The 12935-nt window shown below is 43.4% G+C and overlaps 1 protein-coding gene across 1 annotated transcript in view; it reads left to right on the top strand.

The window, feature by feature from the left end:
• The first annotated feature begins 4128 nt into the window (after nucleotides 1-4128).
• Nucleotides 4129-12935, top strand: part of VWA3B (von Willebrand factor A domain containing 3B) — a 70256-nt gene continuing 61449 nt past the window's right edge. Inside the window, exons 1-4 of the mRNA XM_069770005.1 lie at nucleotides 4129-4215; nucleotides 5851-6069; nucleotides 7978-8072; nucleotides 10459-10709. Of these exons, the coding sequence (XP_069626106.1) occupies nucleotides 4179-4215; nucleotides 5851-6069; nucleotides 7978-8072; nucleotides 10459-10709 (602 nt within the window). The 5' untranslated portion in view covers nucleotides 4129-4178. The remainder of the gene's footprint in view (nucleotides 4216-5850; nucleotides 6070-7977; nucleotides 8073-10458; nucleotides 10710-12935) is intronic.

Genomic DNA, 12935 nt, shown 5'->3' with positions numbered 1-12935 from the left:
AATATTCTAGAGTCAGGACAAAGTAATGCTTGCTAATGCAATCTCAGGCCCATGTTACAATACATTCTCTAATGAATGACATAATAACGTGCTTTCCATCCATCAATATCACTTTGTCATTCAGCCTAAAGGTCAGATGACAGAATGGCTCAAGATTTATTTTTATCATCCGTGTACAAGGAGTAAATTCCCACTTCCCAGTTACTTGGATCCCCGCCTCCTTTATTATTCAGCCTTGCCTCATTCAGCAGGCAGCATCTGGAGAATACATTCCCCGTTTTCCGCACGAGTTGCAGGGCAGGCAGTGGCCAAAGCAGGGCTTCCACGTGAACAAGGAACAATGTTTATCTGATGTGCAGAGAGCATTTTATTTTCCTGAGAACTTTACCTAAGAGATGACAGCCAGTTGATCATGAAGCCTATGGGAGCTAGAAGTGGCTCTGCATTTGCCAGCCTTTGCCCCTGGGGCTTGTCAGGCGGTTGTACAAGCCCTGCAATTCAAAGCATTGTAAGGAATGTTTTTTTGCAACACTTTTTGTTTAGCGTAGCCAAGCCTAGAGTGAAGGTTTCTGGCAGACTCTATGCATAGAAAGTTACAGCACATTTAATCACTTTTTAAAAAACTCATAATTACTACAGTTACAGACATTTAGGCATGAGAATAGACGGACTCATTCTGTATAGTGCAGAAAAAACTACCTGAGGCATTTTGGGTGTTTGATAAAAAAGTTCTGTTGCTGGAAGAAGCAAAACAAATCAAGGGATTGAGTAATTTGATTTTGGGGCATTTACTTATAAATCCATTGCACTTGCACTTTCAAGAGAAATTTTTAAAGCCCCCCCCCCCCCCCCCAAATATGGGTCTCTAAAGAAGCTTGTGCTATGGCAGTCGCAGTGTCCAAAAGGACCCAGAGAACATTCAGTACCTACTACTTTTAATGATGATGGGAAACTGTTCCATGCCTGAGAAATAAATGCCTTTTCTACACCTCAGGGGAAGAGTTGTGCAATCCCAAATGACTTGCCACGCCTAGGCTACTCTTTAAACCCCTGGTTCCAAATGTATGAGAAGCTGGAGCTCCAGAAAGCCACGTTCCCATCCCAACTGCACCCCTCATAAGGAACTTTTTTTTCCTATTGTTGTTTAGCAAGCCATCTTGGAGAGCTGAAGCCAACGCTTTGGCGTGCTGCAGGACAGCCCTGTCTGTGCCTGCGGGTGTGTATTACCATCTGAACATCAGTATGTAGATAAGACTGATCCGTTGATCCTATAAAGCAACTGATCTTTTATTACTTTGTGATTGCGTAGTAAATGAAAGCAGAGAAAGTGCAGAGCTCAGCACTGTCTTTTAGCTGGAACTATGCCTACAAACATTTACAGCCCAAATATGGCAAACATAAACCTGGGTTTCTGGCTATCTGACATCAATGGGAGCTTTTAATATCGAGTTCAGGTTTATAATGCACATCTTTTTCTATATTTTGCTACACTAGGATAATTTTTAGTTAGGCTTCTCCAGGAGCATGGCAATTCCCCGGCAGCGTGTATTGTTCCTCTGACTTAAACAAAGGACAGACACGTGGCTGCTCTTAGCACAAATACTGTCAATGGCTTAGTCTAAATGGAGACTGAACAAGACCAGAAGGCTCGAATCCACTACATATACACGTCTCCGAGCTGGCTCGTGTATTTTGGGCTCCCAAAGAAGCGAACGCAGGTCGTGGCGGTGGCCTCTGCGGACAACGACTTGACCCGGCGCTCCCTTCCCCGCAGCGCAGCGCTCCCCTACAGAAGCGCTCCCCCACCCCCGCCTCCTGGCCATTTGCCGCCCTCGGGCAGCCCTGCCCTCCCCGCGCTTGTCGGTTGGGGCGCCCGCCCGGCGCGTGGGGGGGCGGCGAGGCCGTGCCGTAGCAACCGGCCGGTCTCCAGGTCAACAGCGGGACGGCGGCGACGCCGTCTCAGGGCGGGCGGGGAGGGCGGCGGCGGCGCGGCCGGAGGCAGGTGAGGGCGGGCGGCGGACCCGGCAGGGGGCGCCGCGGGGCGGGCGGGTCGGAGGAGAGGCAGCGGCGGAGGCAGCGGCGGAGCCCCCGGGTCCCGCCGCAGGGCGGTGGGCTGGGCAGCCTCAGGCGCTGGCGGGCAGGCGGGGGAGGTGTGACGCCGACCGGTAGTCCTTCGCCCCAGAGGTCTCACCGTCCCTTCCCCGCCCGTTTCCGTGCAGCCTATGTAGGGACACGGTCGGTTACCTCAGGTGGCGCCCGTGAGGGTGGCCGCGAGGGCGTGGCGCGGCTACCGGTTGCCACGGCCGGTGAGTGACGTGGCCGTGCCTCACCCTGGGTGGCCCCGGTGGCCAGTCAGGCCTTGCCCCCCACACTCGCCCTCTTCCTCAGGCCCAGCGGCGGTTTTGCTGTGACACCCGCTGCCCCATTTCCGCAGCCGGCAGCCTCAGCGCTCCTCCGCACACCTTTTTGGGTGGCGTGGGGCGGCTTCTCGGGCTGTAATGCGCGTGGGCTTTCCCGAGGCGTTCCTGTGTGCGAGGGACAGCCTGGTTGTACGGCCTCGGCAAACACTGCCGCATCTGTTAAAAACTCAAGAGCACGTGGTGGGTGAAGGTTTTAGCAGATAGTTTGCGCTGGCCAGAGTGGAAGGGTAGAGGTGCCCAGATGAACTCTCATTCACTTTTCGAAAATAACGTGTTTTGATCAAGACTTTAGGCTGAAGGTTAGCCCAGCTGTCATCATTTTTCAACGCGCTTGCCTTTCCAAGACTTGAGGTAAACTCACTGTTTCCATCAGAAGTCTCTTCGTTTCCTTTCGAGTGCTCATTTTCGCAGGGCAGCAGCATTTGCTGCTATTCGAGCAGCTGGGGGTGGTGCTGGAGGCTAACACAAGGGAATGCCTGCAGCCATACCCCTGGGCATCTGAACATGAGATGGCACCTGGGATTTGTTCTCTGATGCAGGCTGCTGCTTGAAATGTGTCTCTGCTATTACTGTGAGAGTGCTGTGGCACTATTTCTGCAGCCTGAGAGAGAAATGGCACAAGTCTGATGGCCATTCACTACTGTTGTTGTCTGCCCTGCCTCCCCTGTGGCAAGGGCTCCTTTTTACTGCACTCACACCAAGTCCAGGCTGGTTGGGGGTTGTGCTGCTGAGGGGCATCTTCTGCACAGTGCCTGGGCTGTTAGGGTGCAGAACAGAGTCCTGTTTTTTTAAAGTCCTCCCTGCCTTTCACACTGTTCATGTCTTTCTGCATGAGCAGGACAAGGACTGGAATGGCTTATATGTTTCCATATGGGTATTTAAACCCATGTAAGAGGAATAAATAGCATGTTCAGTTCTGCAATGAAGAAAGAGGGAGGAGGCTAAGTCTCTGGGTTATTATTTTATCTCATTTTTGCTTTTCCCATAGGAAAAACTGCTTGATGACAATAGCTAGCATCTGGCTTGCTGGTGATTCATAAATATCCCTCATTCATGCATCTTATTTATTAAAAGAAGAACCAAGTACATGGCAAAACACGATGTCTGAAAGCGATACACTCAGCCAATATATGCTACCTTGCTTCGTCTTTTCTATTCATATGTTGTGTCTTATTCACAGTTGAGCCTTACACCCCATACACGTACATGCATACACGCATAATTCTTTTTCTTTGTGAATCATCTTGTAGTCTTATAGGCAAAGTTATGAATCTCTTCACAAAATTGCGTCTCAGATACTCCCAGGTTTAGTCATAAATTGGTAAGGTATAATGCAACACAATAATAGAATATAATACAACTGACTGACAGCAGGCCAAAACACCACATTCATTTTTCTAGCATATCTGTGTGGAAACTTCCACATTGTCTCTTTTTTGTGATAATCTAGACAGAAGGAAGGGAAACCATGTTACCAATTTCCCACTTTCTCATTTGTGATTATGGGGATCCCTGTCAAATCTGACCTCAGCCTTTCTTGACATGGGGAGTAGCTATCCTTTTTAATTTATAATACTGTTTTTCTTGAGGAAAATCTTGATCTCAGCCTTCTGCAGTGTATTATTGGCTCGGCCTGTGGACATGGTCTCCAGTTCATATTGACCTGTGCATGGCAATATTTTAATTTTTTTAAAACATAATAATTCCTCAGGTTTTTAAGAAGAAATCAAAGAGGAGCTGCCAATCAAGAGATCTATCATGACTGGCAATCCATGTAGACTCGCCTGGAGTGATTGTGAGTATTTCAGGACTATTTTTGCATAGATTCCAGGTTTTCCCGGATAACTTTCAGTTTTGTTTGCAGCATTGAGGTGTGCATGCTGCTAGCGGTGTACAAGAAGCTGTGCCACTCTCACCTGTGTTGTATATGAGGTTCTGAGCTGGCCTTTATGCATTTTTGGAGGAGGAAACTGGGAATGACTGTTCAAGTAACTGTAAACAGTGCCTGACTATATACAAAGCTCAAACAGCAAACAGCTGCAAACCTTCACCTGTCTCTCTCCTGAGTTAACATCTGTCAGTGCTGCTTCTGTATTGAGTGGAGGAGGAGGGCTGGTAAAACGCCAACCTCTACAGGCATGCCAGCCCAGCACCCTGCTTGTAGGACTGACGACTGTGAAAGAGCTGGTGCCAGTCTGCACCATATAGAAGCCTACCATCACTGAAAGATTATTTCTGGAGATATAGTCTCATTTCCTTTATGTATTATTAACTGAGGAACAGTCTATTTAATGAACCTTTGTAACCAGGTCACTTGTTGTAGTATTTGATCTTAGCAGAGACTTCTGATTGTAATCCGTACTAGACTGAAGGTTATTTTTTAGTCACTAAAGATAGAAGTACCCTTCTTTGTATTTTGGACCAGTTTGATCCATGCAGTACAGCTACAGTCAGCTTACAGTATATGGGCAATGGAGGACTGGGATACTCCAGATAATGTTGATGCTGGGGAAAATGGACAGAAATTTCAAAAGTCCACAGAAAGTAAACTTAGACACAGCAAGGTTATTTAATCATCTAGAGCCAGCTTAGCTCATGCGGAGTATTTTGGGAATGAACAGGAAGTACCAAAGTCCTCCTAGAACCTCTGTGCTGAGGACCAGAGGCATTAGTGTTGTCATTGCTTCCATTTCTGCCTCAACCACTCTGGCTCTGGGCTGCCTCTGCTGCCAGTTCCAAGTGGAGCTAACCCAGCCAACTATATATTGCTGCTGAGATACGTTCATTGTTCTGTAGAACTTAAGATTAAACTGGACCCTCATATCTATGATTTCCTGTGCATGCACATGATCCATCACAGCCTGGAGCAGATACTGCCAGAACCATTGTTTACACTTGAGGTAAATGATGTGAGGAGAGGAAGTTTCACCAGCCTTGCAATAAAACCAGGATCTGCTGCTAGCGCTGCTATTGCTTATGGTAGCAGTTCAACATATAACTGTTGAGAAATCCTTGTTTATCGCATAATGCTTTTAATGTGTATGTAGTGATGGTCTGACAGTCTTTGAATGCCTATTATGAGTTCTGATTCCCAACACTTAGAAGAGATGTCTTAGGAACTGGAAGAATTGCTGTTCGGAAACCAGGCTTAGATTTCAGGGCTTGGATTTCAGCATACAAGAGACATTTCCTTTAATAAATTGATGGTAAATGCATATGGATGAATAAAAAGACATAACAGCAAGTAGATGTGTAGGACTGAGAGCAGCTTTCCAGATTAGGAACACTGTTCAGTATAACAAAAGAAAACAAGAGGTGAGCTATATGTGTACAGAATACCATGGAATACAGGTAAAGAAAGGAGACAATTCAAGTGAATCATTTGGTTAAAGCTTAAGTGTTGTGTTTCCCTCATCTCTCTGTACAACAGATGCCTTTGATTCAAAGCACAGACAAGATCCCGAAGATTCCCACAAGGCCCACAAGAAGAAATCAAAAGAGAAGGAAAGGAGACCGGCAGTCAGTCAGTGGGACACGGATGTACAACCCCTTGTTTCATCTTCTAAATGGCTTCAGCTTCATGGGCTCAAAAGAAACAATTTGTCCCTATCGCAGATTCTGTCACAGATTGGATTCCAGCACAGGAAAGGTATAAGACAAATCCATAATAGAGTAATAATAAATCCCCCGACTTTGAATAGTCTATAGGGTCACACTCATTTTGCACCCCAGTGTACACAGAGGAGATTTTCACATTGTCTCTTTTCTTATCATAATGGCAGAAGGGGAAGCTGTATCCACAGTTACTGACATTGCCAGTTCAGACAACTGAGGAACTCCACCTCCTTTTGAGCTGAGAAGGACTTAGGATCTGAGAAAGGTTTTCCTTACTCAACTGTACTGTTGCTTTACCCTAGGCTCCAGTTCAAATACTCTCCAATTTAGCTATAGCTGGGAAATAACTTATGCCGCTGAAGCTGTTAGTCTTTTTCCTGCAAATAACGCACCATAAGATCTCTGTTCATTTTTAAATGGCAAATATAATGTATGCCATGCCATAATCTGTGATCTACTAGTTGATGATCAGGGCTAGCCAACCTGCTTGGAAATAGTATATTATTTCCAGGGATCCAGCTTTAAGGAAGCAGTTAAATTTGATTAGAATTCAGGCTGCTTTTCGTGCAAAGTCAGGCTATAGAAAAATGTTTCTTTGCAGTCATCTGACAGCTGGAGGGGAAGAGTTTGCTAATAATTATTAATCACTGCCATAATAGTGCTTTGCAGAGCATGGTAAGATATTCTTTTCTTTGAACAGCTTGTCGCCTGAGAAGTAGGAATTGTAATGTATTGCAATTTTTCTAGGTTGCATAATTTAAGATTTTGGTTGGCTTGTGTCCATGGGGCATTCAAAGATCAACAGTGCAGATCTTGAAATCCTGTATGCTGTAGATAGATGAAGAAGAAGATGTTAAGCAGGGTTAATGTTGTTAACAGTGTAATTTTAGGAGCAGAACATACTAGCTTAGCAGGGCAACATGCTGTACAGAATAGCTGCTTTGTGAAGTAAATATTCCCACCCCTAATGCTTTCCTATCAGTGGAGATACTGTAGATTTCTCGCTACTGGAAGAGCAAACTGCAACCTTTTCCTTAGTTGCACCCACTTCTGCACCCATTTAGTTGTGTAAGAGAACAGCATTATCTGTACCAGATTTTGTATTTTGTTGGATGGACAAATATTTGCAAGTGCTGTTGTGAGGTAAAGGGATAATACGGAAGTTTAATTGCCTAAACCTTTCATTTATTAAAGTCCCACATAGCTTTTTGGTGTATAAATAATTAAATGTGGTTTTTTTCCCCACTTCTGACTAAACTGGCAGGGAGCAGCAAGAGTAGGGCTGCTCCATGGAGAGAAAATGAGCCAGGAGCCAAAGGGGATTGCAGCCCAGGCAGTGTCCTCATTGACCAGGATGCAGTCCTGCAGCATCTAAGCACCACGGTCAGAGCAGGGTGCTGCTGATAGTGTCCACAGACAGTCCTGGATAGGGTGAGGTGATGAACCATGTGTAGGGTCCAGCCAGGGAGTGCAGCCAGGAGCAACAGGAGATGGAGCCAGAGACAAAACTGGAGACAAGGCCACAACATAGGTCTTAGAGCCACATCCAGGAGACAGAACTGTAGACAAGCCTATAATACAGGGCTGAAAGGTCTATCCAGGAGAGACGTCCACTAGCAGAACTTGAGACAGGTACACCTACAACACAGCTAAAGCAAAGACTGGGTCCCTAGGCCTGAGTGCCCTGTGACTGGAAACCCCAGGTGAGGTTGATCGGGGCTATCAAGGCTTGTTGGTACCCTCAGGGCCCCATCATAGATCTAGCCAGAAAAAACTGTAAAACCAAAACATAATTAGAATTTCTCTCAAGTTTCTTAATGTCAAGAGTTCAATACAAATGCATGTGCCTCACACATGGATGGTATACACATCAACCTGAAAAATATCTGTTTGAAGTAATCTTTATGATTAGCAACTTGATCTTTTGTAACCTTTACTATAGATTATGTGACCACCTTGGGGAAACTTGTGGCTTCTCGGTATGCAGATGGTCTGTTTCCTCAATACAAGAGAGCACAAGATGGCAGCGTGTATAATGTAAGTGTGGCTGACTTGTGGTAACTTCCCTGTGCACTTAGAAGTTATTACCACTCTAGCAGAATGATGTGACTAAAATGTCTCCCTATGGCATGAAATACTTGTATTCTTTGTGAGAACTTTAACTTTTGATCAGTTTTTTTTCTGTTTTGTCAAACTGTTAGTGATAACAATCAGTGGTAGAGAAGCTAGATATCTTTTTCTTTTCTCCTTGCAAAGTCTTATGCTCTTGCCTTGGTGCAGCATTGCAGTAAATCTTTCCAGACAAGACTGCAGTTTCTAAGCAACATTTACCCTGTCTTGAAAGACGGAACACTTAAAAAGAAGATGCTGAGCTGAGTTAAAAAAAATAAAATTGTAGTCAATAAAACAAATGGGGATGCTGAAATAAGAAGACATAATGCACTGTCATTGCCGATGCAAAGCGCTGCTTTGCTTACTGCCAGCGGGTCACAAAAGGCTCAGTCTACTCTATAGAGACAGCTAGCTGGATCTCTGCCCAGGCTCATGGTCTAAGGAATGTCTTAGCAACAGCTGCTGGCAGCCCCATTGTTGAGAGGATGGCTTCTGATTGAAGAGGTATGCATGTAAGCAAGGAGGGGAGAGCGTTAATTCAGAAAAGAATTTAAAAAAGCAAATGGCTTGTCATTTTTTCTGATAAGTAGACTTACTTTTGAGGCACAAGGCTTAAAAATGGGAAAAGAACCATATCAGGGAGTCTTTGCCCCTCATTTTTTTCCCATTAATTCCATATGAAATAGCTACGTAATGTCTTTTAATCTTAGGACATGTTGCAAGCAGTAGGAAGGACATTTCTGGTAGCATTAAGGTAGATATGCCACTATACAAGATCTGGTGAGATCTCATTTAGGATATTGTGTACAGTATTGTGTACAGTTACTACAGGTTGAGAATGAGCAATTCAGACTAGAACAGGTACTGGGAAGAGCTCGTAGGATGAACTGCAACGGAGTGCTGATCTTATAAAAGGGCTTGGTTGATGTTGACATATGCAAGTAAGACTGAAGAAGACTGACAAAGGGTAGCATTATTGCCCTTGAATGCCTACAGAAAGGGAAACTACAGGGATAGGGAAAAGCTATAGTTTTCTATGCTAAAAGGCATGCTAGCCCAAGAATATATGGGTATGAACTGCCACGAATAAATTTAGGCTGGACAGTCAGAAGTTTTCCAGCCCTCAGGGGAATGGGAATCTGGACTGTCCAACTACAAGTGAAGGGGTGGTACAAGAAAACTTCTTTATTTTAAGGTGGAGTTTGATTGGTGTAGTGCAATAAACTTCTTTGTATGCATCTGGCTGTCATAGGAGGAAACTGGATTTTCTAAGTGCTCCTTCCCAGGCCTACATTCCTTTGGCAGACAGCCTGAGACTCTGTATCTGGGAGGCACATTACAGGGCCCTAGCTGATATTAAAGAACAGAGAAAAATACAAATACGAGGAAGAAAAGTGCAGACTGACACACAAAATATCTTCTCCCTGAGAAACGTTCTTGTTTAAAAACATTTGTATCTCCAAGGTTTTGTACTTAGTCCCAGAAAGGTAGTTGGAGGTAGAAGGTAGCCAGTGAATTAGCATACATGGTTCAGAGATATTGGGTGAATGTCTTTACTGAAACCAGTGGTGAATTTTTAAACCCACAGACCACTTTGCATGGTGAATGCATATACGTGTATTCTTAGAGAGGGTCTGCTGGTTTTAGTTTCAGCTCTGAATCTAGGTTTTTCTTATTTTACTGATATGGTATGAGAATTTTTAGTTGTTGATTGCAGTTGTCTGAACTAAATTTGCCTAAGCAACTACCTGCAAACAGTTAATCTGTAATGCTGGTCATTGTTAGTGACATAATAGTACAAACCGGAAACATTTTACATTTTCCTTTCAAATGCTAAATACAAGGGGGAGATTGAAGTGCCCCAGAACCAATGCTCCCTTGTATTGCTGTACAAAATTTTAACTGCTAGTCAAAATTCTGGTATAAGAAGGTACAAAGTTTCTGTGTCCTTGTTTGTTCACCCATCTACTCTCCAGCCCTTTCTGCATCCTAGCCAGTGTTCAGCTCATTCTAATTGCTCCAGTCTTGAGACAGACAAGTCAGACAACCCACTGGCACTGTTTCACGCTCATATAAAAAGATTATGAAAAACAATTAGGACAAAATGCAGTGTCTTTTCTTTATAGCTTAGATGCATTTGTCGAGTATTTGCTCTTGAAATAGTGGAAGAAAAATGGATTGTTTTCACTGCTACCTTGGCTGGCATATCTGGCACTTGCAAACAAGCTATTGCAGCTGTGCTAAGCTTGGGGCTGCATTTGTATTATTTGTTTTGATGTTCAATTTCTTTCTCTCCCTTATTTAAATAAAGCTGACAGCCAAAAAAGAACTGATTCTTCATTTTGTGGATTGTCTAATGGGAGCTATCGAGCTATATAAGCAGCGAATGGAATGGCTAACCAGTGAGAGCCGGCAGATATTTGGAGTGATTCAAGAACGGTGCATTGTCATTGTTTTGGATTTTGGCACTGCAGCTCCAGCTGAATTTGATCTATGTCGGGATGCACTTTCTATGGTACTTGTGGAACAGGTGACCCAAATTGCCAAATTCAACCTCATTCGGTAAGCAGAAAGAATCATAGAATCATAGAATGGTTTGGGTTGGAAGGGACCTTTAAAGCTCATCTAGTCCAACCCCCCTGCAATGAGCAGGGACATCTTCAACTAGATCAGATTGCTCAAAGACCCATCCAACCTGACCTTGAATGTTTCCAGGGATGGGGCATCCACAGCCTCTCTGGGCAACCTGTTCCAGTGTTTCACCACACTCATGGTAAAAAATATCTTCCTTATATCTATTCTGAATCTACCTTTTAGTTCAAAACCATTACCCCTTGTCCTATCACTACAGGCCCTACTAAAAAGTCTGTCCTCATCTTTCTTATAATCCCCCTTTAAGTATTGAAAGGCTGCAATCAGGTCTCCCTGGAGCCTTCTCTTCTCCAGGCTGAACAAAGAATTCCATGTCTGCCTACTGCTGGAGAATAAAAAAGGAGTCACATATCATATAGACATGTGTTTGGATAATATGCTTTCTGTAGTGGAAATTGTCTTGATTCATGTCCTGGTAATATCTGTAGATTTTCCACCAAGTTTCACCCACTGTCATGCTGAGCTTGCTACTTCCATTTAATAGAAGACCATTGTTACCCTGAAGAACAGAAAAAGACTAACAGAACCCCAATACTGATATATGCCTTCTACAACTGTAGCACAGAAAAACAGAAAGATAAGGGGGACTTTGCAATAGCAGGAATGCTCTTCAGGCATCTAGGTATTACAGAGTGAAACAGTGAGGTCCCATCTGACTGCCTAGGCATTACAGGTTTCTGCCTTACAGCTAAATGTACACTGCCCTAAGTGCCATAGGCACAGGCATTGTATTTCTATAGATTTCCATGGTCACAGAAATTAGTAGCAGAACTAGGAAACAATACTAGATTTCCATAACAAAAGACAAGTGCTTGTTCCCTAACATGAGAAAATGAATATGTGTTTAGTTACAAAGTGTAGAAGCAGCTATTCAGATTTATGTATCTCTGCACAAATTCTCATATATACATAAAGGTTTGAACCTGTAAGCATAGGTTTGGACAAATGAATGGAATTTTGTCACTATGAAAAAAAAGATGCACAAATTAGGTCATATAATTTTAAAATTGGTTCCACAATGATAACTTGCAACTACACTGTGATTCTTAAAGTTGTTTTACCCAAGGTTTGTCCTACAGATTTGATTCTGGTGCCCTGTCTTAATTCTCTAGCTTGTAATACAATCGAAAAGTAGAAAACTTCCATAGCTTTTGAGAAGCACATAAAACATTTGCTTTGAAAATGATCTGCAGAGCCAAGTCAAAATTGAGGCACAATAATTGTGTTCATCAATTTGTTTGTGCAGAAGGGAGACAAAGGACAATATAGCATATAAATTATTACTTTAAAAGAATCTTGGAAAACATACTTGTCTTTTAGATTTGCAGTAAACTCTTCAAAATAGTGCTTGATGGAATGTCACAAACACTGCAACCACTTGTTTTTTTATTTGCTTTCTGTCTTTTTATGTACAAATGCACGGGCATACGTGCTCATATACTTTGTACTTCTGTACTGCCATTAAGGCCAAGGCCTTGATCAATTAAAATATCAAAAAGCTTAGCATCGTAAGTTTTATTTTGATGGGTAGATAAAGATCAGCCCTACTAAAAAAAAAAGCGTGTCTGTTAAAATGGTCTGACAGAAGGTCATGCAGCAAGTTGTGGAAAGAGACCTGTGGAAGCCAGATCTTTTTTTCATACACATATTTTAAAAACCTGATTGTGTTTTTTTGTTCAGGGGAGATAGGAATTAGGAACTGTTTTTAAAGTACTTTAGCTCTCTCAACCCTACTTTGGAAAGAGTTATCTCAAAAAAAAATTCTTATTAAAATTACAGTATTTTTCTAAGGGTTTGTCATGGTTTAAGCCCAGCCAGCAACTAAGCACCATGCGGCGGCCACTCTCTCCCTCCTCCCCCCACGATGGGATGGGGAAGAGAATCGGAAGAAAAAGGTAAAAAAACTCATGGGTCGAGATAAGGACAGTTTAATAGGACAACACAAGGAGAGAAGAAATAATAATAACAATAATACTAATAAAAGAATATGCAAAGCAAGTGATGCACTATGCAATTGCTCACCACATGGAACCCAACGCCCAGCCCCTTCCCAAGCTGTGATCCCCACCCTGGCCAGCTCCCCCAGTAATATACTGAACATGATGTCACATGGTATCAAATATCCCCTTGGCCAGT

This window comes from Haliaeetus albicilla, chromosome 25 (assembly GCF_947461875.1).
Source record: "Haliaeetus albicilla chromosome 25, bHalAlb1.1, whole genome shotgun sequence".
NCBI lineage: Eukaryota > Metazoa > Chordata > Aves > Accipitriformes > Accipitridae > Haliaeetus > Haliaeetus albicilla.
The sequence above is the reverse complement of the archived record's forward strand: the minus strand, read 5'-3'. Positions and strand labels throughout refer to the sequence as shown.